Source organism: Bos indicus, chromosome 2 (assembly GCF_029378745.1).
Source record: "Bos indicus isolate NIAB-ARS_2022 breed Sahiwal x Tharparkar chromosome 2, NIAB-ARS_B.indTharparkar_mat_pri_1.0, whole genome shotgun sequence".
NCBI classification, from domain to species: Eukaryota; Metazoa; Chordata; class Mammalia; order Artiodactyla; family Bovidae; genus Bos; species Bos indicus.
Genome location: NC_091761.1, coordinates 118,297,687 through 118,322,718, shown reverse-complemented (window position 1 = coordinate 118,322,718; position 25,032 = coordinate 118,297,687). Strand labels below are relative to the sequence as shown.

Sequence of the window (25,032 nt, the reverse complement as noted above, 5' to 3'; positions counted from 1 at the left end):
TTTACAGTAGCCAGAACATGGAGACAACCTAAATATCTATCAACAGAAGAACGGATAAAGAAGATGTGGTATATACATACAACAGAATATTACTCAGTCAGAAAAAAATGCAATGCCATTTGAAGCAGCGTGGATGAACCTAGAGATTATCATATTAAATGAAGTAAGTCAGAGAAAGACAAATATATATCATTTATATGTGGAATCTAAAAAACTGATACAAATAAACTTATTTACAAAACAGAAACTGCCTCACAGACGTAGAAAACAAACTTATAGTTTCCAAAAGGGACACGTGGAGGGGGGCATAAATTAGGAATTTTGGAGTAACACATACACACTACTATATAAAACAGACAAATAACAAAGACCTACTTGTAGCAGAGAGAACTTTACTCAGTATTTTGTAATAACATATATGGAAAAAGAATGAAAAAGAATATGTGTATATCCATATATACGCATATATATACAACTGAATTATTTTGCTGTACACTTGAAACTAACACAATATTGTAAAACTATTATACTTCAGTTAAAGAAATAAACAAACAACAACAAAATAAAACTATGGTGTGTCCATTCCACAGAACAGTATTATATATGGCTGTTAAAAGGAATAAGGCAAGCCTATGGTTATTAAGAAGATGTCTATGATTTTCATTATTAAACTAAGTGAAAATGCAAAATGGTATTTACAATATAATTCCATGTTTTAAAAAACAGGGCTCACATTATGTATTTAGGAAAATAAGTTATATGCATAAATGCATAGAAACAAATCTGGAGGGTTACGCCTACAACTCTAACAGGATCGGGATTGGAAGCTCCGAGGGGGTGAGTGGTGAACAGGACTTTTTCCCTGTCTCTACTTCCGTATTGTCTGAGATTTTATGAGCCAGACTGCTTATGTATTTCTTTTGTATTAAAAAAATAAAAAATTTAAACTATTAAGTAATGTTATTTCTGACCCATTACTAGAGAAAGATAGAAACACTACTTTTTTTCCTTGTAGAGATGTAACCTGTTCCAGAACAGAAAATGAAACCAAACGTAAAATTATTCAGCCTGCGCTAGCCCTGGGCAGTTCGGGGCATTTCTCTTCCTTTTGTTTCTTTGCTCAGGATGGCTGGAAGAGGAGCCCAGGACCCCCAGTGAGAAATGAGATTAGTTCCGGAGCTGACAGAGGTGTCATCCACAGGACAGATGTGAGCCCACACTACCGGGTTTCAAAATAAGTCAGGGGTTTACCCTGAATTTCATGTTTTCTAAACTACCTTCTTCAAAACGATCTATGCAAAGGTAGAACTGACAAGAGGGAAAAGAGACTGATCTGGGGTCACGAGGAAATGAAGCGTCATACAGGACAAAGGTGCCTTCAGGCAGATGGGCCAGGGGAGCAGTAGTTGCAAAACAAGCAGTCATGTGTGTTGTGGCAGCAGGACTCAACCAGCAGGCGCCCTGCTGCAGTCTGAAATCCCATCTCCTCGTCACACATTCCTGTCCACCCTTATACGGCAGGTGAAGGTTCCCCTACACCAGGTGGAAAGCAAAGGTTCAGTGCAGAGTCCAAAGACAGCACTGAACAGCACCGGGCCACGGGGAAAGGCGGAAGGAACGGGGAGAAAGACTGACCTGGTGCTGAGCTCGCTGCCCTCTCCAGCCATTTTCCCGCCCAGCCTGGCCTGGGCCTGAGCTTGGCCTCCGATTCTTCCAGTCTCCCCAGCCTGGGTCCGGAGAGGCCACCAGAGCCCTGAGCCCCGAGCAGGAAGTCAGCTCTGGGTCTCATCCAGGGCTGGCGGCTCCGCCCATGGAGGGGAAAAGAGAAGTGAAAGTACTTGCCAGTGAGCTGTGCTTGGCAGACACCGGCTCCCTCCCTCCACCCGCAGCTCCCTGGTGTTTGCAGCCATCAAGACACGTGGTCCCAGGGATGCAAGACAAGGAGTGACACGCGGGGCCAGAGGGCAGAGGGAGGGGCAGGGTCAGCCCCCAGGGGTCCACCTGTTTGTGCAAAGACAGCAATGATATCTGTGCGACCCCAACTGTCTGCAGGCTTCTGCCTTCTCAGGGTGGCTCAGAGTTTAGTATGGGGTCAAGGGCAAACTCAGGTGTGCCCCTTCCCCTTTGCTGAGATGGTTGTCAGGGGAAGAGGGAAAGACAGAGACTTCAGATCCTCTCTCCAGCCTGTGGGAGAGCCTGGACCAACCGAGTTAGGTTCCAGCATTTGGACACCCAGCAGGAGTGAGCCCAAATGCTCGGCTTTATAAAGTGGGGAGAACATTTTTAGCGTTCCTGGAAATCAGCCAGGGGTAGGAGAAGAACTCCAAGGCCCTGGGGCCAGAGAGTGGAGCCCAGTTGGTGATGAGGGTTGACATCTTAAGTGCAAGGGTCTAAGGTGCCCTGACTACAGGATTGCTTCACCGGCGTAGCCAGGGGTGACAGAAACCTGGGACACTGTCATGGGAATGCAGAGGCAAGAGGCTTCTCTCCAGACGGAAGTGGAGGTTAGAACCCAGATCATGTAGAAATGAATGAGCAGGTAACCCCAGCTGAGGGGGTGACACTTGGCCCTGGAGTTGTGTCTGTCCATAGATTTTTCACGCAGATTCTGTCATCCTTCCACAAAGGATCAGAAGTGACCAGATCGTGAGTCAGCATGAAACCAAATCATGTGTGAAGATAAGAGGAGGGTTTCTACTCTTTGCTCACTTCTTTCTTTTCACTGTGGTCAGCACAGACCCCAGGACTCCAATGAGGACTTCTTTACCAGTGGGCTGGGTCTCAGTCGTACCAGGTCCTGCACACATGTGGACCCCTCTCTCGTCCCCCTCAGTCTAGCAGGTTGCAGGACCACTGAGCTGAGCCTCGTTTGGGCAGGACTGTCCTCCGCTCCTGACTCCGTGGGGCACAGGGTCCACACAAGGCTGGCACAGACCATACCTGCCTTGTCTAGGGTCCCCTCTCTCTCCTCTCTGTCCCTGGGCAGCTGGTGGCCAGGTCATCGCTGTGCTGCATGTTGACATAAACATGCCAGCTTTTCTGTGGGGTCGCTTTGGGCCACCAAGATGAGAACCTGGAGTCAGAAGCCGCTTAGCTGAGGTTGGACCATCCACAGGACAGACACTCCCGAGCTGGGGCTGCTCCTGGTCCCTGGAGGAGACCTTCCTGTGGGCCAGAGAAAGCTGGGCCCGCACCACACCCATGAGAGCAGTGGGGGTCTGAAGCATCCCCAAGTCCTCTGTGGAGAAAGCAGTTTCTTTGGTCCAGGAAATAACATCAGACTCACTCAGGTTTGGGAAAGGAAAGGACCAACTTAAGATGCTGGTTGGTCCTATGACAAACCATAATGGAAAAGAATATATACATATGAGAATGTATATATAAACAGGCGTCCCTAATGGCTCTGATGGTAAAGAATCCACCTGCAATGTAGGGACCTGGGTTCGATCCCTGGGTTGGGAGGATCCCTTGGAGAAGGCAATAACAACCCACTCCATTATTCTTGCCTGGAGAATCCCATGGACAGAGGAGCCTGGTGGGCTACAGTCCACGGGGTCACACAGAGTCGGATACATCTGAGTGACTAACACACTTTGATATACGTGTACAATTGTATCACTTTGCTGTAAGGTAGAAATTAGCACAACATCACCTATAACTTCAATTAAAAAAAAAAAAAAAAGAAGGATGTTGAACTCCTACAGACTCTACTGGAGTGATTGAAGGAAATAAGGAGACGCCTGGGGCATGTTCTGTGGCTGTGAGGAGCACTGAAGCGGGAGCCTTTCTGCTATCACAGGAGGAGCCCAGTTATCAGATCTGGAAGCCCACAGAGCAGGAGAGGCCGTTGTTGAGGAGTGACCACGGGGCACAGGATCTGCCAGGGCAACAGGCTTCGCAAGCTTCACCAGGAGCAGCTTCCGTTCAGACTTGAGTAGTGGGGGTGGTCTCCACACTGGGAGAGCCCAGTGGGGACCCGAGGCCTGTCCCTGAGACGAGACAGTGGGATCTGGGATTTGAACCTGCAGCGCAGGAGGAATCAGCAGCCACCGTGGTCCCTGGGGCCAGAGGATCAAGACCCCCGGCTCCTCCATGAGAGCTGAAGTGGACAGGGGTGGGCACCTGGGACCCATGGCTACACTCAGGCTGGCTCCAGGGTCCCCTTCCAGGGCAGCCCCTCAGTCAGCAGGGCTCTCCTGGACTCTCTGCTCCTCCCCACTCCTGGGAGACTCTGGTTGGAAGTGTGTGGAAGGGGTGAGTCTGCTCCTTGCTGGGTCTCCCTAGGCTCATCCTGCCTGCAGAGGCCAGGGCTCTGTCAGCCCCTCCAAGCTCAAGTGCACTTGGCCAGGGGCTGGAGGAGTGAGGTGGGCGTGGGGTGTGAGTGCTTGGAGCTGTGTGATGCTGTATGGATGAGCCCGATTCTGAGGTTCAGTTCAGGGATCTCTTTTTCTGCCACACACTAAGCCACAGGACTGGGCTTCTCAGGTTTCTCAGTGGTAAAGAATCTGCCTGCCAATGCAAGAGACATAGGAGATGCATATTCGATCCCTGGATCAGGAAGATCCCCTGGAGAAGGAAATGGCAACCCACTCCAGTATTCTTGCCTGAGAATTCCATGGAGAGAGGAGCCTGGCAGGCTACAGTACATGGGGTCTTTAGGGTCAATTGGATACGACTGAGCTTACACACGACTGAGCGACTGAACTGAACTGAACACACACACACACACACACACACACACCACAACTCTAAGCCTAGTCCAGCTTTTATCATGAAGAAAGACGGTATTTTGAATTCCTCACTTTTTTGCCTGTCTGCAGGTTTGGAACTCAGGTGAGAAAAAGGGATGCCCTTTTGGGGTCTCTATCTCATCTTAAACTGGGTCCAGCACGTGGGTATATGTCTCCCTCCTTGGGTTTCTGTTCATGTGTGCCCTCGATGAGTGGAGAAGCCAGGAGCGATGCCCCCTTGCAGTTGTGGTCATGACACAGTTATCCCTGAGAGGGCTCCGTGGCCATTTGGTGGCGTTATTTCAGTTTTTAGAAACTGGGGTGAGGTGCAGCCCCCTTCTCTCAGTGACTATGCTAAGGGGTGGAGCTGTGGACTTGTGAGGCTGCAAAGTTTTTCAGAAGCCAGAGGAACTGTTGGGCTGGAGATGTGATCCTTTCTACGGGGAAGACAGCGAATCCTTGGAAAGTGGGATGGGCAGAGGCATCTAAGCAGAAGAAAAGACTTAAGGCTGAGGGTCGTGGGGAGTGAGGAAGAGAAGGGGACCACTGGGCACCACTGGAAATCCATCTGGGCCTCTTTCAAAAGGTCTGGGGGCCATCTGTGAGAAACGCCCCCGAGGAAACCCACAGTCCTTGTGCATTCCTAGCAAGGAAGAGGCTGGCCCAGGGCGCGGTCCTGTCCACAGTTGCAGTTGGCAACATCACCCACAGCCCTTCAGCTGGAGTCCTGGGCCTGAGCTCCAGGGAGGTAGTTGATGTGGCATCAACAGCTCAACAAAGACCGCTTTCCCCTGTACCCTGGTTACATGTGAGCAGCGCTACACTCTCTGCAACCCACTGAACCCACCTCATACCTCTCTGCTATGACCACCCAGCTCCAGACACACCATGTGAACACAAAGCAAGGAAGGAGCCTGTCACTGCCTTCACCTTTCTCATTTCAGCACCCAGGGTCTGCATCCCCTGGGACTGGGTACCCTTTTCCTTCCTGACTTGGCTCTAGCTGGCTGCACTCCCCACCTAGTGGTCTTGCCTGGTATTACAATCTCCTTGGAACAGTTTTGTTGCCTATTCAGAGAAACTGCAGCCCTGAAATTAAAAGACACTTGCTCTATGAAGAAAACTATGACAAACCTGGACAGCGTATTAAAAAGCAGAGACATTCCTTTGCCAACAAAGGTCTGTAGAGTCAAAACTATGGTTTTTCTGGTAGTCATGTGTGGATGTGAGAGTTGGACTGTGAAGAAAGCTGAGTGCTGAAGAATTGATGCGTTTGAACTGTGGTGTTGGAGAAGACTCTTGAGAGTCCCTTGGACTGCAAGGAGATCAACCAGCCAATCCTAAAGGAAATCAGCTCTGAATATTCCTTAGAAGGACTGATGCTGAAGCTGAAGCTCCAGTCCTTTGGTCACCTGATGCCAAGAACTGACTCACTGGAAAATCCCTTGATGCTAGGAAAGATTGAGGGCAGGAGGAGAAGGGGACGACAGAGGATGAGATGGTTGGATGGCATCACTGACTCAATGGACATGAGTTTGAGCAAACTCTGGGAGATGGTAAAGGACAGGAAAGACTGGGATGCTGCAGTAATTGGGGTCGCAAAGAGTTGGACACGACTGAGCGACTGAAACACACCAGCAGAGAAACTGAAGCAGAAAATCTCATCTCAAATTGTAACTAAGTCCCTTGAAATTAGTAGTAGAAACACCATTATTTCCTTCCAAATAAAGGTGAACTGACTTAAGGACTGGGTCCTGAGATATGTTTGATATTTGACGGTTCATGAGCACACAAACACATTTATGGTCTGGACAGGAAAGTCTTGGCTTAAATGGTGAGGGAAGCCCTGAGACTTTGTCCTTCCCATTCCCTTGCAGCCCCTGTCTTCCTAGAGAGCTGCATTCTGTCCAGGCGCCTCAGGGTGACCATGCCCTCTTCACCTCCCGGAGGAGAACTGCTCAAAACTGCCCCTCCTCACCTGAGGCTCTGTTCTCATGGCCTGCAACTGTGGCAGAAGCTTCCTGAGGTCTCTCCTGCACATGTGAACCTCACTCCATAGTGAGCAGTTGAAAGCAATTCACATTATTAAACAAGCTGCGAAAATGAATGGCATGGGATGAATTGTTAAGAGACAATATGACACTTTAAAGAAGTTTTGTGTTTCACAAGGAGTTCTGCTCAATGCTACGTGGCTGACTGGATGGGAGGGGAGTTGGGGAAGAATGGATACACATATATGTATGGCTGAGTCTCTTTGCCGTCCATCTGAAACTATCACACCATTGTGAATCAGCTATACTCCAGTATAAAATAAAAAGTTAAAAAGAAGAAAAGAAGTTGTGCATTTCAGGCAGGCAACTTCATGCCCTGGACCCTGGGTGTTAGTGGAGTTGTCGTCACCTTCCTCCACCGTTATGATTCTCTGCTGCCAGGAGAAGGGGAACCCAAGTCTTAGCTTAGTCTTAGCTTCATTGAATGGCAACACTGAATCAATGGACATGAGTTTGAGCAAATTCTGGGAGATGGTAAAGAACAGGGAAGCCTGGAATGCTGCAGTCCATGGGGTCGCAAAGAGCTGGACACAACTTAGTGACTGAACGACAACAGCTTCATTCAGCTATGGTTGACTTAGAAGCCCAATCACTTAGCAAGGGGTGGACCTTTCACGGGTTTGCCATGTCTGATATTCTGGAGATAGCTGGTGGGATCTCCATGCCTCCTGAGCGAGTCCCTGATGGCACTGGCTGCCATCCCTGGCAGATCTGGGATCAGGCAGTTCCATACTGGACTTGCCGCCCCCAGGGGATATGGCTGTAAGGGTCTGCCCTGCACTTGGGAAGCGGGACGAACGTTTCTTGGAATCTACCTTGGTATGGGGTCTCCCAGGGAGCTCCAGAATGTCAGCAGGGCTGGGCACCACAAGGAGCTAGGGTGGACCAGAGAAGGAAACGGTTGAATGAACAGCGAGGCTTGTGCAGATTTCCCACTTCTATTAATAATATTTCTGCAAATCCCTCCACATGACAGCCTTTGCTTCTTTTGTCTTCTAAGTGGATACTTCTATCAAAGGGAAGATCCATGGCGGGGAAATCAGTGCTACTATACAGAACAGAAGCAGTGTGATTGGAAAGAACAGCTTCATGAAGGTTCAATGGTTGTAAGATAGGAGGTGGATTGTAAGGAGGCTTCACCATGGGAAGAGGATCAGTTAACTTGTCCCTACCCAGAGGGGTCAGGGGCTTCCCTGGTGGCTCAGACAGTAAAGCGTCTGCCTGCAATGCGGAAGACCCAGGTTTGATCCCTGGGTCGGGAAGATCCCCTGAAGAAGGAAATGGCAACCCACTCCAGTACTCTTGCCTGGAAAATTCCATGGACAGGGAGGCTTGTAGGTTAAAGTCCATGGGGTCTCAAAGAGTAGGACACAACTGAGTGACTTCACTTACTTCAGAGGCGTCAGAGGGATGCACACACGGAGGGATGCTGAAAACTTGGAGAGGGTTTATACACAGAATCTGAGGTTCTTCTCTGTGACTCTCTCCTGTGACTTCCCCGCCTCTCTCCAGAAAGCCTGGTTGCCCTGGGCTTCTTTCCTGGTTCTGCTGACCAGAGAGAAGGTGGGCTTCCTACCAATGTTTTGGCCACCCCATGTAAAGCTATGGCTGCTCTCAGAGTCAGCTGACAATAAACAGGAAACGTTTTGCTCTGGCAGCATCCCCTGAGTTTCAATTTTCCTCCAAACCAGCCTACTTTTGTTCCCTTTCCAGAAACCTTAGGCGGTTGCGTTTTGAAAGCTGTCCAGAGTTTCTAGCTGTTACCCACAAGAAACCGGTTGGTTGCAGCTCACTCTTGGGATTTAAAGCAGAACTCCTGGTCCTCCTCCCTGGCGGACCAGTCCTGCCCACTCCCTGGCCCAGGCCTTCTTCTGGCGATGTCAGTGGTTCCAGTGCCCCCTCAGCCCCCTGCCCACCCAAGGAAGGGGTGCTGCTGTGTGGTATGTCAAACAGAAAACACACCTATGTTAGGATACGCAAGCCCAGAACTATGCACATTCTGTACCTCTATGCTCACGGGAACACAAACACCTGCCTTCTTAGAGTATGCTTGTATTAACAAACGAAATAACATAACAAATAACATGCCTGGGGGAAGGATATGGATAATTCTAGGATCCCAGTTGGAGTTAATACTCAGCTATACAGATGACACATACAGGGTGTTGCCAAGATGACTAAGAATATCTTTTGTTGTCATTAAAGGAGGAAATTGAGTGATCGTTATCCAATCTGGCTTTGCTCTAAGGACTTATTTACACCACCATTTGTCTCCAAGGGCTTTGGGCCACAACTTTCCCACTGCCTTCTTCTTGCTCTAAGTTCCTGTGCATATAACTAAGAAAGGAAGATCACCTAACCTATGTGTATATAAGTAAGAGTTCCTCATAATAGGAAACACAGATAGCTCAGTCCCTAGATTCTGATCTGGGTCTTGGGAGGACTCACAGGGACATTTCTCCGCTCAGTTTATAGAGAGAGAGCTGGAGGATGCCCATCCACTCCCTCCAGAGGAAAGGTCCTTCTCTCCAGCTCAGTGGAGCACAATGTCCACCCCAGGAACCGTACTAGGAGAGGAAACACATTGACTGACAGCGAAGGGTTGGAAAAGCTATTACAAGCAAATGGTAACCAAAAGAAAATAGGTGAAACTATATTTATACCATAAAAATAGACTTTAAACAAGAAAAGTCAGTTCAGTTCAGTCTCTCAGTTGTGTCTGACGCTTTGCGAACCCATGGACTGTAGCACGCCAGACTTTCCTGTCCATCACCAACTCCCAGAGTTTGCTCAGACTCACGTCCATTGAGTCAGTGATGCCATTCAACCGTCTCATCCTCTGTCGTCCCCTTCTCCTCCTGCCTTTGATCTTTCCCAGCGTCAAGGTCTTTTCCAATGAGTCAGTTCTTCGTATCAGGTGGCCAAAATACTGGAGTTTCAGCTTCAGCATCAGTCCTTCCAATGAATATTCAGGACTGATTTCCTTTAGGATTGACTGGTTTGATCTCCTTGACAAAGGGGTTCACATTGGAAAGTTCAGGCTCAGGGGTCATTACCAAGTGGCCCAGGACCTCAGGAGCACCTACTCTCCTATAACTCCCAGGGACACAGGCACACTCCCCCCAGGTAAGGCCACAGCCAGACTCCTTTGTGACCAAATGGCTCACAGATATGGACTCTTTCCTTAAAGCTAAAGTGAGTCTCTTGTAGACAGTACATACCTGGATATTATTTATTTTTTTAAATATTTATTTGGGCTTCTTGGTTTTTGAGCCAAAAAGAATCTCAAAAGTATCCACTTTTGAGCCACAAAGATCTCCTGGAGAAGGAAATGGCAACCCACTCCAGTATTCTTGCCTGGTAAATCCCATGGACAGAGGAGCCTGGTGGGCTACAGTCCATAGGGTCACAAAGAGTCAGACACAGCTTAGTGACTAAACAACAAGTCTTATTAGTTGCATTCGGGATCTTTTTGTTGTGGCACATGGACTCTCTAGCGTGACACTTGGGCTCAGGAGCACGTGGGCTCAGTAGTTGCCATGTGCAGGCTTAGCTGCTGTGCAGGGTGTAGGAATCTTAGTTCCCTGACCAGGGATCAAACCTTCATCCTCTGCATTGCAGGATGAATTCTTTACCACTGGACCACCAGGGAAATCCCTAGATCTTATTTTTTAAGTTTATTCATCTATTCTATGTCTTTTGATTGGAGAATTTAATCCATTTACATTTAAAGTAATTATGATAGGTAAAAACTTACGACAAACCTAGACAGTGTGTTAAAAAGCAAAGACATCACTTTGCCGACAAAGGTCCATAAAATCAAGGCTATGGTCTTTCCAGGAGTCACATATGGTTGTCAGAGCTAGACCATAAAAAAGATGAGAGTGCCAAAGAATTTATGCTATTGAACTGTGCTGCTGGAGAAGACTCTTGAAAGAGCAAGGAGATCAAACCAGTCAATCTTAAAGGCAATCAACCCTGAATACTCTTTGGAGGGACTACACTGAAGCTGAAGTTCCTATACTTTGATCACCTGATGTGAACAGCCAACTCATTGGAAAAGACCTTGATGCTGGGAAAGATTGAAGGCAGAAGGAGAAGAGGGTGACAGAGGATGAGATGACTAGATGGCATCACCGATGCAATGAACTTGGGCAAAGTCTGGGAGATGGTGAGGGACAGGGAAGCCTGGCAGTTCATGGGGTCTCAAAGTGTCGGACATGATTGGGTGACTGAACAAGAAGAACTTACTATTGACATTTTGTGAATTGTTCTCTGACTGTTTTGTGCATACTTTACTCCTCGCTTCCTCTCTTGCTGCCTTCCTTTGTGGTTTGGTGACTTGTAACAGCATGCTTTGACTCCTTTATCTTAATATTTTGTGTATCTACTACTGGCTTTTCTTTTGTGGTTATCATGAGGCTTACATAAAATACCTTATTATTCTTATTTTCAGCTGATAACTTAGCTTTAAAACATTAAGAAACTTTACACTTTTACTTTTCTCCCCTCACATTTAATCAGTGATAAAATTTGCATCTTTTAAATATTGTGTATCCAATAACAAATTGAAGTAATTATGGTTATTTTGAATATGTTTGTTTTTTAACATTTAAGGGGAGTTGTGGTGAATTACGTATAACCATTACAGTATCAGAGAATCTGACTTTGTGTATTTACCATCACTAGTATTGCGTATTCACGTTTCCATGATGTTAATTAGTATCCTTTCATTTTAAGTTGAAGAATGCCTTGTAGCATGTCTTATAAGGCAGATATAGTGATGATGAACTCCCTTGGCTTTTGTTTGTTTGGGAATGTGTATTTCTTCTTCATTTCTGAAGGACAACTTTGTCAGGTACTATTCTTGATTCACGGTTTTTTTGGACTCCATGATTAGGTATGAAATTAAAGGACGCTTGCTCCTTAGAAGAAAAGCTATGACAAAGCTAGACAGCATATTAAAAAGCAGAGACATCACTTTGCCAACAAAAGTCCATAGCATCAAAGTTATGGTTTTTCCGGTAGTCATGTATGGATGTGAGAGCTGGACTGTAAAGAAGGCTGAGCACCAAAGAAGTGATGCTTTTGAATTGTGGTGCTGGAGAAGATTTTTGAGAGACCCTTGGACTTCAAGGAGATCCAACCAATCGATTCTAAAGGAAATCAACCCTGAATATTCATTGGAAGGATTGGTGCTGAATCTGAAACTCTGATACTGTGGCCATCTGGTGTGAAGAGCTGAGTCATTGGAAAAGACTCTGATGGTGGAAAAGACTGAAGGTAAAAGGAGAAGGCAGTGGCAGAGGGTGAGATGGTTGGATGGCATCACTGACTTAATGGACATGAATCTGGGCAAACTCCAGGAGATAGTGGAGGACAGAGGAACCTGGTATGCTGCAGTCCATGAGGTCACAATGAGTCAGACACAACCTAGCGACTGAACAACAACGACAGCAATTAGGTAAGGCTACAAGATGGGCTCTGCCATAGCTCCTGGTTGGATAGAGTTTCAGGTTATGCTGCCAGCCTGATGGTGCCACTGGCTGGACTCCATAGTTAAAAGAGGCCACAGACAGGGTTATACTGCCAGCTGTTCCCTGCTGTGGGGATGATTTCTTGCCAAGCTCTCTGGCTGAGGGGGCTCCAGCAGTTTCCTGCAGTTGGGTGGGGGTCAAAACTGCTCCACATTCAGAGTGTGGCTCTCTAGGTGCCCTCACTGGGTGGGGCCACAAATTTTGTTCCATGACTACAGTAGATTCACTGGTTAGGCTCCCTGCATGGGCAAGATCACAGGCTGTATTTGGCAACTGAACAGGGCTCTGTTGCTGGGCAGGGCTGTGGAGAGGGCTCTGTGGGCAGGTGGCATCATAGGCTTGTTTCTGGGCTACTTGGATTACCTAGCCAGACTTTCTGAATGACCAAAACTGGAAGCTACACTCAGCAGATGGGTGAGGTTACAAGTACACTTTGCCACCTGGGCCGGGTGGTAGAACCTGCTGTTTGGGACCCAAATCAAGCAGAACTGCCAACCGAGCTCTCTGACCAGATGGGACCACTGGCTTTAGCTCTGCAGAAGGGCAGAGCCTCTAGCTAGGATCTTTATTTAGGCCCCACAGCAAGCAGGAATATGATTTACCAAGACCCGAGTATTGCTTTCCATAAACCCCAATCACGTTAGGTTTATAATAGTCATGCAGTAGCCATGAACCTCTGGTGGTTCAGAGGGTAAAGTGTCTGCCTGCAATGCGGGAGACCTGGGTTTCATTCCCGGGTCAGGAAGATCCCCTGGAGAAGGAAATGGCAACCCACTCCAGTACTCTTGCCTAGAAAATTCCATAAACGGAGGAGCTCCTTAGGCTACAGTCCATGAGTCACACACGACTGAACAACTTTGACAGGAGCTATGAACCATGTAGCTTTTGCAGATGTCAGAAGACCAAACCAATCTTAAAGGAAATCAGTCCTGAATATTTATTGGAAGGACTGATGCTGAAGCTGAAGCTTCAATACTTTGGCCACCTGATGCGAAGAGCCGACTCTTTGGAAAAGACCCTGATGCAGGGAAAGATTGAGGGCAGGAGAAGAAGGGGGCAACAGACAATGAGATGGCTGGATGGCATCACCAACTCAATGGACATGTGTTTCAGCAAACTCCAGGAGATAGTGAAGGAGAGGGAAGCCAGGTGTGCTGCAGTCCAAGGGGTCGCAAAGTCAGACACGACTGAATGATTGCATGACATAACCCCTACATCCTTAAATTTTTCCATGTGGCATTAATCTATGTTATCTTTTCATTTCTCAGGAATGAATATTCCTTCCAACTTTCTATTTTACCATGAGAAACTTTAGTTTCAGAACTTTCTACTTGGCCGAACGCCGAAGAATTGATGCTTTTGAACTGCGGTGTTGGAGAAGACTCTTGAGAGTCCTTTGGACTGCAAGGAGATCCAACCAGTCCATTCTGAAGGAGATCAGCCCTGGGATTTCTTGGGAAGGAATGATGCTAAAACTGAAACTCCAGTACTTTGGCCACCTCATGTGAAGAGTTGACTCACTGGAAAAGACTCTGATGCTGGGAGGGATTGGGGGCAAGAGGAGAAGGGGATGACAGAGGATGAGATGGCTGGATGGCATCACTGACTCGATGGACATGAGTCTCGGTGAACTCCGGGAGTTGGTGTTGGACAGGGAGGCCTGGCGTGCTGTGATTCATGGGGTTGCAAAGAGTCGGACACAACTGAGCGACTGATCTGATCTGAAGATATCATTGTTATTTCATAGATAAGAACTATGGGTTAAAGAACCAGTTAAGCAACTACTGTGGCTGTCTTGATTATACATTTAGGAACTTGGGTAATGACTGCCCAGTGACCCCCTGGATTGAGTGGACTCACTGTTAGATGGACATTACCTTACGTCATACACTCCACTCTAACAGGGACCATGACAGGGCTTTGGGCCCCCAGGTTCCAGCATCAACTCAGATCTTATATCAACAAATTTCCTGCCTGATTCCATTTTTTAAAATGCTGAAGAAAGTTCCAGGACAAACAAGACACAAGGTCTTCAAAATCGTGGCGTTTCAGTCCTGACATGCTGCAGGCCAAGGCTGGACATCCTAATCTTCTTTACCTGACCCATTTCTTAGGGCTGACCTAGATGTTGCCTGAGGCTCTCCTTCATTACTCAAGTCTGAAGAGTCACCATCGCTCATCCCTGCAGAAAGAAATAAAAGTCCTTTAAATCTCAGTCTGTGTCCTAGGACCAATACAGCATGGAATTCTTTAACAGCAAATTTGGAAAAGGGAAGCTTGTGTAAGAGGGTTAAGGATAATTCTCCCACCAGGCCCCCCGCGCCCCCCTCTCCGTGGCTCCATCTGATCTGGTGGTCAAGGTTGCTCCAGGAACCACCCCCAAGGCTGAGAGTGGCCAGGACTTTGCTATGGAAGGCACTCCCTTTGGTCACTAGCTTTTACCCTTTCCTCTTGTCTGCACAGATTAACATTCCTGCTTTCACTCTGTTTCTTATCCAGAGGGACCGTGGAAGCAACAAGCTCAACATCAGAGCCTCCATCAGCTGGGCCCTCAATGAGCACCCCTCCAACGTGGGAACCGCTTTATCCTTTTATGTGAGTGAAGAATAAACTTGTATTGCACTTACGACACTGAACTTCTAGAGGCCTACCTGTTACATCAATTAGCTCAGCTCATCTAATTTAAAATGAATAATATGAATTATTGAAAACACCTAGAAACATATCATTTTATTTTCAAGGGTATAGCCAAAAACCTAAATGAAGCTTTTGTAGCCAAAAAAGGTATTTGTTACATCAAGAATTTTTAATTGTTCTTACATCTTTTCCTATTGCTTCTCCTGCGGATCGATGTGTTTCTGATATCTGTAGGATCTAGGAAGCAAAGGAAAATAAAATCAGTAATCTGTAACTAAAAGAGTGGTAAATCTTGTGATTACTCACATTGTAGACAGGACATGGGCTATAAAGATGCAATGATGGTCATTTCTGTTTCTCCCCATCTAAAGGAAAGTGATCACTACCAAATGGAGTGAAGATCCCTTATCCTTTAGCCCTGATTGCAAAATCAAAGAAGTTTTGAAAACCAACATTTTTTGTTCCATAGGCTTGCAGCTAACTAATTTGCCAATGAATCTGGACTTCAGCTGCCAGGAGTCCAATAAAATATCACAATTGATGTGAATTCACACAATTTGTTACAGGAACACTAATATGGTATATTTAATCATGGGATTCTGTACTGGGGTGTTTTGTAACATATAGGGTGTACACCACATTGTCCTTCTAAAATAGTAAAACATTGCTATTTTATATCTGGCTGTAAAGATTTTGTTTTAATGTTTAATTTTTTTGGAGTCTAGTTGCTTTACAATGTTGTGTTAAAGATTTTGAATAAAGGATTGCAAATGTTTGCTAAGAGTCCAAGTTGTTGGTTTTGCATCTTCTGGTAACGTTCTCTGTGTGATGTGTAAAAGATCCTTAAATGTTTATATGCTGGAGTCTCCTCAACTGGGAAATGAGGGAACCAGTTTTCTGAGCTACCTTTTATAATAGGTTGTTATAAACATAAAAGGATATTTTATTGGAGAAAATATTTTCAAATATTATATAGACCAATGCCATGTTGGCGGGGGGGGGGGGCAGTCATCTGCCAAAAGCTATAAATGAAATTTGATAGTAATAACCAGAAGCTTTTGCTTCTGTCAATACTTGGGGAGTATGGCCAGAAGCTTCTGAGTTTTGAATAGACAAGTAATGAATCAAGCAAAGGCAGGCTACTTCACTTTGCTCTCTGCAAACAGCAGGTAGGCAGAGGCAGAAATCACTGTATAACCGAATACTTTGTGGGGGAATACATCTGAGAGCATGCAGTAAAATGACCATGCCATTCAACTAGAGCCATTTTGTTCATCTGAATTTATAATGGTTTCTTTGCAATTTTCAGAATAGTCACAGGAGTAAATGCAGAGGATGGGCTCTGAAGGGCCACTGAACTATTGGCTGCGGAGTGTGCTCAGAGTAAATTGCACTAGAAAACTCCTGATGTCTGGAGTCCAGGGATGGCAGTCCTTACCCTTATCAGGATCACTTCTCAGAGCTGAGCTCTGTGTTCCCCAGGGCGCCTCGTCCTCGCTGGACTCTAAAGACTCTTCACTCCTTATCACTACAGAATGGAGAAAATGTCCCTTGAAGTTCTCAGTGTGTGACAAAGGTACCAATATAGGAAACAACCTGGGAAGCTCTGAAAACCAACGCCTAGAATGTACCTCGATCAGACCATCATGATCTGTCTTTTATATTCACATGATCTGTAGGCCTGTATTTTATTCCTTTACATTGCCTGCACCTGAGAAAACTTTACTCCCAGGGGGCTTCACTGCTTTGTATTGGCCCTTTATCATCATCTTCTTCTTCTTTTAAATATTTAGCTGTGCTAGGTCTTCATTCAGAGAAGGTGATGGCACCCCACTCTAGTACTCTTGCCTGGAAAATCCCATGGACAGAGGAGCCTGGTAGGCGGCAGTCCATGGGGTCGCTGAGAGTCGGACACGACTGAGCAACTTCACTTTCACTTTTCACTTTCATGCATTGGAGAAGGAAATGGCAACCCACTCCAGTGTTCTTGCCTGGAGAATCCCAGGGACAGGGGAGCCTGGTGGGCTGCCGTCTATGGGGTTGTACAAAGTTGGACACGACTGAAGAGACTTAGTAGCAGGTTAGCAGCAGCAGGTCTTCATTGCAGCTTGCAGAATCTTTAGGTGAGGTTTGCGAACTCTTAGCTGTGGCGTGTGGGATCTAGCTCCCTGACCAGGGATTGAACCCAGTCCCCCTGCATTGGGACCATGGAGTCTTAGCCACCGGACCATAAGGGAAATCCCAGCCCTCAACTTCTTTCACCACAGTCTTTCTTTTTTCCCGGCCCATTATAGATTTGTTGTTGCTGTTTTGGTGTCTATGTCTGTATTTATTTTTAGTGTTGCTTCTCTCCCAGGGCAGTCTTGAAGAGACCAAGTCTGGTCTTGAAGAAGGTGGATCTCCCACTTGGCTATTCCAGCTAGACTACTTAAACAGACTCCTTTCCCCTCCGCACCCACCCCCCTCCCACCATCTAAAACTCCTTGCAATGTTTACTTGACAAGAAATAAAAATTCTATGGTTTTTGAGTCCTTGACTTCTTCAGGTTTATTTCAGTAACTAGCCTAACTGATGAATACAAAAGCTAAATATGAACCATCTTAAATTAGAGTAAGTTTATATTTTACTTTGAAGGGTATAGCAAAGAATTAGAATGGGTCATTTGACACTGCTTCTTTACAACAGTGGTGAGATTTTATTTGCTCTTACCTCTTTGCCAAACCCTTTTTCTGGATGTGGTTGTTTTTCGGAAGTTCCTGGGCTCTATCTTAATCGGGGTATTTTGGCTTCCCAGGTGGCTCAGTGGTAAAGTATCCGCCTGCCAAGGAGGACACTCGGGTTCGATCCCTTGGTCAGGAAGATCCCCTGGAGGAGGAAATGGCAATCCACTCCAATATTCTAGCCTGGGAAATCCCATGGACAGAGGAGCCTGCCAGGCTTCAATCCATCGGGTCTCAAAGAGTCAGACACGACTTAGTAACTGAACAACACGGTCTCTATCAAGTAAGAGGAAGAAACAGTTATCTATTCCCCAAAGTCTTATAATTTCTATGAAAACTTGCAAGGCAGATGGGCTTCCAATGGTAACAATGTTTTTTGTTTTGTTTTTTAATTAGGTGTTAGTTGCTTACAATGTTGTGATAGTTTCTGCTGTACAGGGAAGTGAATCAGCTATATGTATATGCATATCCTCTTCTTGAACCTCCCTCCTGCCCCCCACCGTCCCACCGCTCTAGGTCACCAGGAAGCACTGAGCTGAGTTCCCTGTGCTATACAGCAGCTTCCCACTAGCTGTCTAGTTCACATGCAGCAGGGTGTCCATGCAGCTCTCCTGCAGATTCCTGCAGCCCTGGTCTTGCTCTCCCCATTCCTTACCAGCCGCTCTTCTTGGTGTTGGTGTGGAGGGTTCTGGGAACTCGTCTCCATCACTGGATTCTGCAGAGTCCTCACTGCTGATCACTGCACAGAGGAACAAACCCCCTTAGGATCTCAGGGTGGAGCCCACGCAGCAGGAAACCCCAGAATGAGAGCACCGGGGAGACCTAGAAGCTAAGTTAATTCAAGGCACGTGGTCTGTGCTTGAATGTGGGTGAGCTGCAGGTTGCTCCCGGTCCTGCATGAAAGATGATGACGCTCACACGCAGAGGGCGGCTCCGCCCATCCTGCCCGCACTCCCCTCCCCCACTCTCCTGCTACCCCTCACCCCCACCCTAGCTCTGACCCTCTACTCCATTCTACCTCTTTCTTTCATTCTCATTTTACCTCTTCACTTTCCTCCTGGCTTTGCCCATTTCCCCTACTTACACCTCTCTTTCTGGGAACTGTATCTCTTTATGCCTCCCTCTGTCATTTTTTTTCTTTTCCATCTCCTCTCATGAATATCTTGGCTCTCTGATCTTTCCCTTTTCTTTATCTTCTACCCCCCTACTTTCCTCTCTTACTTTAGAAATAGTCTCCTGGTCATCAATACTTATAACCCACCATCTTCTGATTTTTTCTGGTCCCTGAGGAACCTCTTCCGCTAAACTCACAGCACAGGGTGCTGGTTCTCTGCCCTTCCTTCCTCTGCCCAAGGCCACCTGGACTGGCTGGCTGGACCCTGATGCCCCAGCCTCTTGCCTTGTTCCCTTGATCCCTGCTCCACATTCTTTCTGTCAGCCTTACCTATTATGTCAGACACCTGGTCAGTCCTTGCTCGGGCTTGCAGTTGAACTTCTGAGTTAAAAAATGGCTTTTCCTTCTTTATATCCTCTAGATGAACAGAACAGGAATTGATCTGTAGTCCATGGTTGGATGGCTTTGCTCCTGGATCAAATTTTAATGAATGAAGAATTTTAATTTGTCTCCCCAAAAGGAGTGAGCACCATTCACTAGCATTAAGAAGTCTTCTCCCTGTAATTGCACTGCTGGGGGCCCACCCTTCTCCTTCCTGCTGCTCACTCTGTCCCTTCCTGTGTGTGTGCGTGTGTGTGTGTTTTAAAACCTTATTTCAACATATTTATACTTACAGAAATATACTCATATCGCTTAACAGAATGCAATTTAACTTGGCCTATGCCATCTGAACCAAAAAACTTGGTACATGGTTTGCTTAAAAAAGAAAGAAAACAAATTTGCAAACTGGTTTATTTTTATCAATTACAAATGTATATAAAAGATCCTCTATCGAATGCTGCTAAAACAAAAAGCATGAACCTGACAAATTAAACTTTACTTTGTCTCTGAAAAATAGCACATATTGAACTGAAAAAGTTTATAAAATTGGTGCAACAAAACATTGTTGTAATGTTTCAAGGCCAGTTCACAAAGTTCAATAACTGATGGACATTGACAAGGGTGAGGTGATCCTCTGTGTACATATGAAAATATAAAAGCTATCTGATCTAGTTAATATTACAGATAGATCCCAAATCTACTCAAACCAAGATTCAGATAATGTCTTAAATCTGAATAAACACTATCAGTCCAGTTCATCTGCTGAGATCAAAAAGGAAAGTCTACACAGTAGCTGTTTTTCTGATTTGTGCAAAAAAAGAAAATGAAGTTTCTTCCCCCAGCTTTTCAGTCTAGAGCTGAAACTACAAGAAAGGTATTCCTTCTATTGTCTACATTCCTGGGATGACATGGGATGACTCAAGCTTAAATCTGAACTAGCACTCATATACAAAAGAGTCCCTGAAGTTTAAGACCACTTTGAAAGTGACTTTAGACTTTAGAAGTGACTCTAGAGGAGCAAAGGAAGGGACAGGGAATCCACAAAACCTCTTCCCCAAACTGATTCCATGTTTTCCTTTGTTCCTCCCTCAGCTCTGGGCTTTTGGCGTTTGTCTTTCCTTTCCTGGGGAGAATCTTATTTTTATCTGAGGGGTTACAGGGCCATTTGGATCACTGAGAACACCTTATCTTTCTCAGTGGTGTTAGGAACAGCCCCTGTGCCTGCATTCTGATGACTGCCTCCTCAAACGGGACAGTGTCTCCCTTTCTCTCCTTCCTCTCTGCTTGGTCCACATTGCTCTTTACTCATCCTCTCTCTGTGGAGCTCTCTTTGGGTGCTTCCTCCATTTCCCCCTATTTTTTGGTATTCATTGTTCTTTGTATTTTTATTTATGCATGCTCTTTTCTCTACATTTTAAGTCAGTGTCCCACAGGGCCCAGCAGGGTCTAGAGTTGAGGCAAAGAAGGTGCCTAGAATGAGATGGTCCTCACATCTCGTAAGAAAGGGTCTCCCTGCCTCATCCGAGGCCTGGCCCTGCTGTCCTCTACCTAGCTGCTCAGCTTATCCACTCTCTATTATACTTCCTACCCTTCTCTTCTTAATTATTGACACGACTGGTATATGCCTCTTCTATACCAATTTTGTCTTTCTACGTTTTCTTCATCTCAAGCATTCTAATCGTCACCAAAGGCTTCACCTTTGTCCACACACCAAGTCCCTCCACTTTCCTGTTCCCCTCCACACTTGTCAAGCCCAGTCAGTCGGTCTTACCTGCTGGTTCAGACTCTTGGGCACATTGTTCATTTGCTTGTTGGCTTTCTAGAGCACCATTTTGGTCACTGGTTCTATCTTTCATCTTTGCATTCATCTGCTCTGTTTCACTGAGGTGATCCGAGAGTCCATTTTCACGCGGGGTCATACCTAAATCATGTTTTGATTCATCAAAAATTTTTTTTTCCTCTCACATCCGTCAGCATCCAACAGGAAGATATAAACCACTCTAAGCTTTTAAAGCAGAGGGAATTTAATCCAGGGATTGGCTACACAGTTGATGGAAGAGCACAGAAGACCAAGGGGAAGAATGTGACAACATAAAGAAAAGTCAACAGGAAGCTACGGGAGGGATAGAGGATGAGATCACGGGCTGAGGTTGCTGGGCAGGCAGAGGCTGGACCATGATTTGCCTGCTTCGTGGAAGGTGCAGTCAAGGCTGAGCTGCGGCTGGAGGCAGTGATGGAGAAACACCCGGCTCCTCCCTTACTCCCACTCTCCTGCCAGGGTCTCCATGCTAGGAACCCAGCAGGGAGTCAGCAGCAAGGGGAGCTGACAAACAAGTCGGCAGGGGCCAGTGGCCAGAGACAGAGGGCCGAGCAGAGCAGGGGAGGGGAAGGACTGAATCCCCGGGCAAACCACCCAGGACCAGCACACACGCCCTTCCTCCATGGCAACCATCTCTGGTCCTCACTGATTCCATCAACCCCTCCCACTCTGTCCCTTCCAGCCTCAATAACGTATGAACACATAGACATATTTTTCAGTGCAATTTTTTTCATTTAGTGCTACTTTTGTAAACAAATTAATTAATGTAAAACGTGATTTAAAATTATTTCCCAAAGTTTTAATATAGACTGTGGGCCCTGGTGCCTATTCTGTGCCACATCCTCAGGATTGGGAGCCTCCCCTTGGGGTGAGGGGGATGTGAGACACAGCTCTCCTCTCATCTGGGTATGTCAGCCCTTCTTCTTGGGTAAGACTCTTGGACAGCTGCACTAGTAGATGAACAGCTAAGAGTATGGATTCATGCATGTTGTGTTTTTTTTATATTCTTAAATGTTAACTTTTTGAATAAATGTCACTTTATAATAAATGTATAACTTTTTAATAAATGTATAACTATGTTTTCAGTAATCACTTGAAAAGTTTTTTTTTTCTTTTATAAAAATGTAATAATAACTTAGAACATCCCTCCTTAAATAATCTATCCCAACTGGAAGCTATATAATAAGGACTTTCCACGGTGTGAGAAGTTCCCTGAGACTTTTCTACATTACTAATTTTCAAAGGAAACTCATGGAAGAAAGACATGAAATTTATTATAGGCTAGTGTGCTCTATGGGTGGGGAGACTGTGCCTTTCAATTTATTTTTCTGGGTCAGGAGTAGGTGTTGCTTTTTTCACTGGAATGGTCACTCTAATGGTTAAAAGCTTGGACTCTGCACCAGACCCAAACAATGATGCTGATTAAATGTAGTAATAATAGCAAATGCATAGACACACTAACGCAGCCTCAGGCAAGCTTGTGAGCGATTTATATGACAGAACTTGCTTAAAATCCTCACCCTCTGAAGTAGCTACTATTACCATGTCCATTTTACAGACAGTGAAACTGAGGAACAATGAATGACCACTACCCCAACATCTCGAAGCAGAATCTGAAGCCAGGCCACGGGCCCCTGAATTCCTGCTGTGACGTTGCACACAGCAGCACTTAATTCTGATTCTCAGCTGGGTTAACTTGTACAAATAACCAAACTCTCTAAGCTGATTCTTTCTTGTCTGAAAAATGAGGATGTTATATACCTCATTTTGGGATTTTTGAGGTGGTTAAATAAACTATTGTCTGTATCACTATTTGGAATATTGTTACTGATCTGAAAAACGAAATCATTATGGTTAATGTCTTAAACTGATATTAATCTTATTAATTTAGTATCATTATTAAGAGTGTTATGGATTAATGGAGGTCAAGTGTTGTAAATAGTGGTTACTGGTTGTAAAAATACCAAAACATGTTTCTTGGAGGCCTGTCTGGTGTTTGGAGGGCAGCTCCTGGTCTCTGTCCCAGGTATGATGGGAGAGGGTTTGTATGGGGGTCATGTGGTGTCCATGGTCCATGTGAGGGACTAGCAGAGGAAGAACCCTTCCCCCCGAGGATCACCCATCACCTGCTTCTCCCTCCCACCTTCTGCCCGCCGCCCCCCCACCCCCACCCCCATCACTCTGGTTGTAGCACTGGCCTCTGCTGGATGTGACATCAAAGTACTGAGGTCGCTGCCAGACCAAGCAGGACAGAGCAGAACACTGCAAAGCCAGGTGGCTAGGCCAAATGTCCAGGCCCAGAGCCTTCAGGGATTGGCAGCAAGTGTGTTTAAGGAGTGGAAGGAGTGACCCTCCCAGGCAACTCAGAGAACTAAGACTCTGTTGTCTAAATCCTTGGAGAAAATGCAGATGCAAAGACTGACAATTCTGTGCAGTCAGCAACACAAAGAAGCAGGCTCCATAGCACATCCCCAAATGGGATATGACACCAAAAGATCACACAACAGTCTCCAGGAACAGACCATCATGAGACAAGGGAACTGCCTGTGAAGAGGAGGTCGGGCTGGAATGACCGCCAGTTCCTAGGGGGCAGAAAGGAAAAGTTTATTTCAGAAACTGGAGTATTAGCTATGCTATTTTCCCTTATCCCTTTTTAGTCTTGATAAAGATGAAGTTGAAGATTGGTGGCTCAGACAGTAAAGTGTCTGCCTGCAATGCAGGAGGCCTGGGTTCGATTCCTGGGTCAGGAAGATCCCCTGGAGAAGGAAATGGCAACCCACTCCAGTACTCTTGCCTAGAAAATTCCATGGACTGAGGAGCCTGGTAGGCTACAGTTTATGGGGTCGCAAAGAGTCTGACATGACTGAGTGACTTCACTTTCTTTCTTTTTCTTTCTTCTCCAGATGTCTAGATGGAGACCATCTGGACCATCTGGGAAATTCCAACTAACAGGTGTGTCAGATCCTAGAGACTGGGATCAGCTTCACCTCTGGTTGAAAGTGCCTCAGACAGGCCATCTCCTCATGTGACCTCCACCAGCCATTCAGTGACTAGCAATGGTTTATCTTGACTCCTACAGCCAGAGTGAACCTGCCTTGGTCCCCAGAGCTATCCATGACTAGTGACGTTCCTGCACAGTCCTGGAGTCTCTTCCCCACCCTCTGTTCCTCCACTCCCTCCCTGTACAGGATCTGTTTAATCTATTCTGTTGGCCTCCCCATGAGGATTCAATGTCTGATTCTCCTCCACTTTCCCCAGCCCTTGTTTTCTTTTTTTCTGTATCTTTCCGTCTTTATGTATTTCCCTATCTCCCAGGTGGTACTAGTGGTAAAAAAAATAAAAAAACAAAAAAACAAAAAAACCCACTGGCCAGTGCAGGAGACATGAGACTTGGGTTCAATCCTTGGATTGAGAAGATCCCCTGGGGTAGGAAGTAGCTACCTTTTTATTCTCCCCTTTCTCTCAAACACCCACATCCACTCTTCCACATCTCTACCACTTCCTTACCTCTGAATCTATATGACTGCCTTTTTCCTTGAATATTCTGCTCTTGAACAACCTCCCTCACATTTAAATCAATCCTTTCTTCTGCCATCATGAAGGGCCTTCTCTTTCACATTGACCTTGGGCCCATAGTGCTTAGCCCATCACACCTTCACATTGATCTTCTTCTATAGGATTCTTTCTAAATCACAATGACTTCCAGGCAGTCCTTCTGTTTAAATCTGGCTAATGACACCCTGGGTTCCTCTTTCTTTGTCTTGGTATTTGGGGCAACAGCCTTTTGTCACAGCCAGTCCTCGAGGACTCAGCCTCTGGTTAGATGCTCATACAAACACTCCTCTCTGCCTTCTCCGTGGTCCTTCAACATTTCTTCCCTGATTCCCAACCTTTGCTCAGGACTCGGACCTCCACCTCCCCTTCTCCTTTTCCTTTTTGCGCTTGGTCTCAATCACCTTGCTCAAGGCTCAGTTGGATGGTAGGCCTCTTTTGTCCATTACTTTCTTCATAATTAATTTTCTCTTGGATCACTGAAGAGAGGG

General features: G+C 46.1%; 1 protein-coding gene across 20 annotated transcripts in view; it reads right to left on the bottom strand.

The window, feature by feature from the left end:
• The window catches only part of SP100 (SP100 nuclear antigen), a 127,699-nt gene that overhangs the window by 90,004 nt on the left and 12,663 nt on the right, over positions 1–25,032 (bottom strand). For 7 of the 20 annotated variants that reach the window (XR_011562107.1, XM_070773644.1, XM_070773679.1 and 4 more), the window contains exons 4-11: positions 24,946–25,020; positions 23,512–23,571; positions 20,942–21,091; positions 19,120–19,260; positions 18,331–18,414; positions 17,665–17,820; positions 16,394–16,483; positions 15,139–15,192 (exon numbers count right to left, since the gene is read on the bottom strand). Coding sequence is in view for 19 of the 20 variants with exons in the window: in XM_070773644.1 (XP_070629745.1) it covers positions 15,139–15,192; positions 16,394–16,483; positions 17,665–17,820; positions 18,331–18,414; positions 19,120–19,260; positions 20,942–21,091; positions 23,512–23,571; positions 24,946–25,020 (810 nt within the window). In the remaining variant the exon portion in view is untranslated. The other 13 variants (XM_019978394.2, XM_019978378.2, XM_070773720.1 and 10 more) reach the window with 7 other exon arrangements.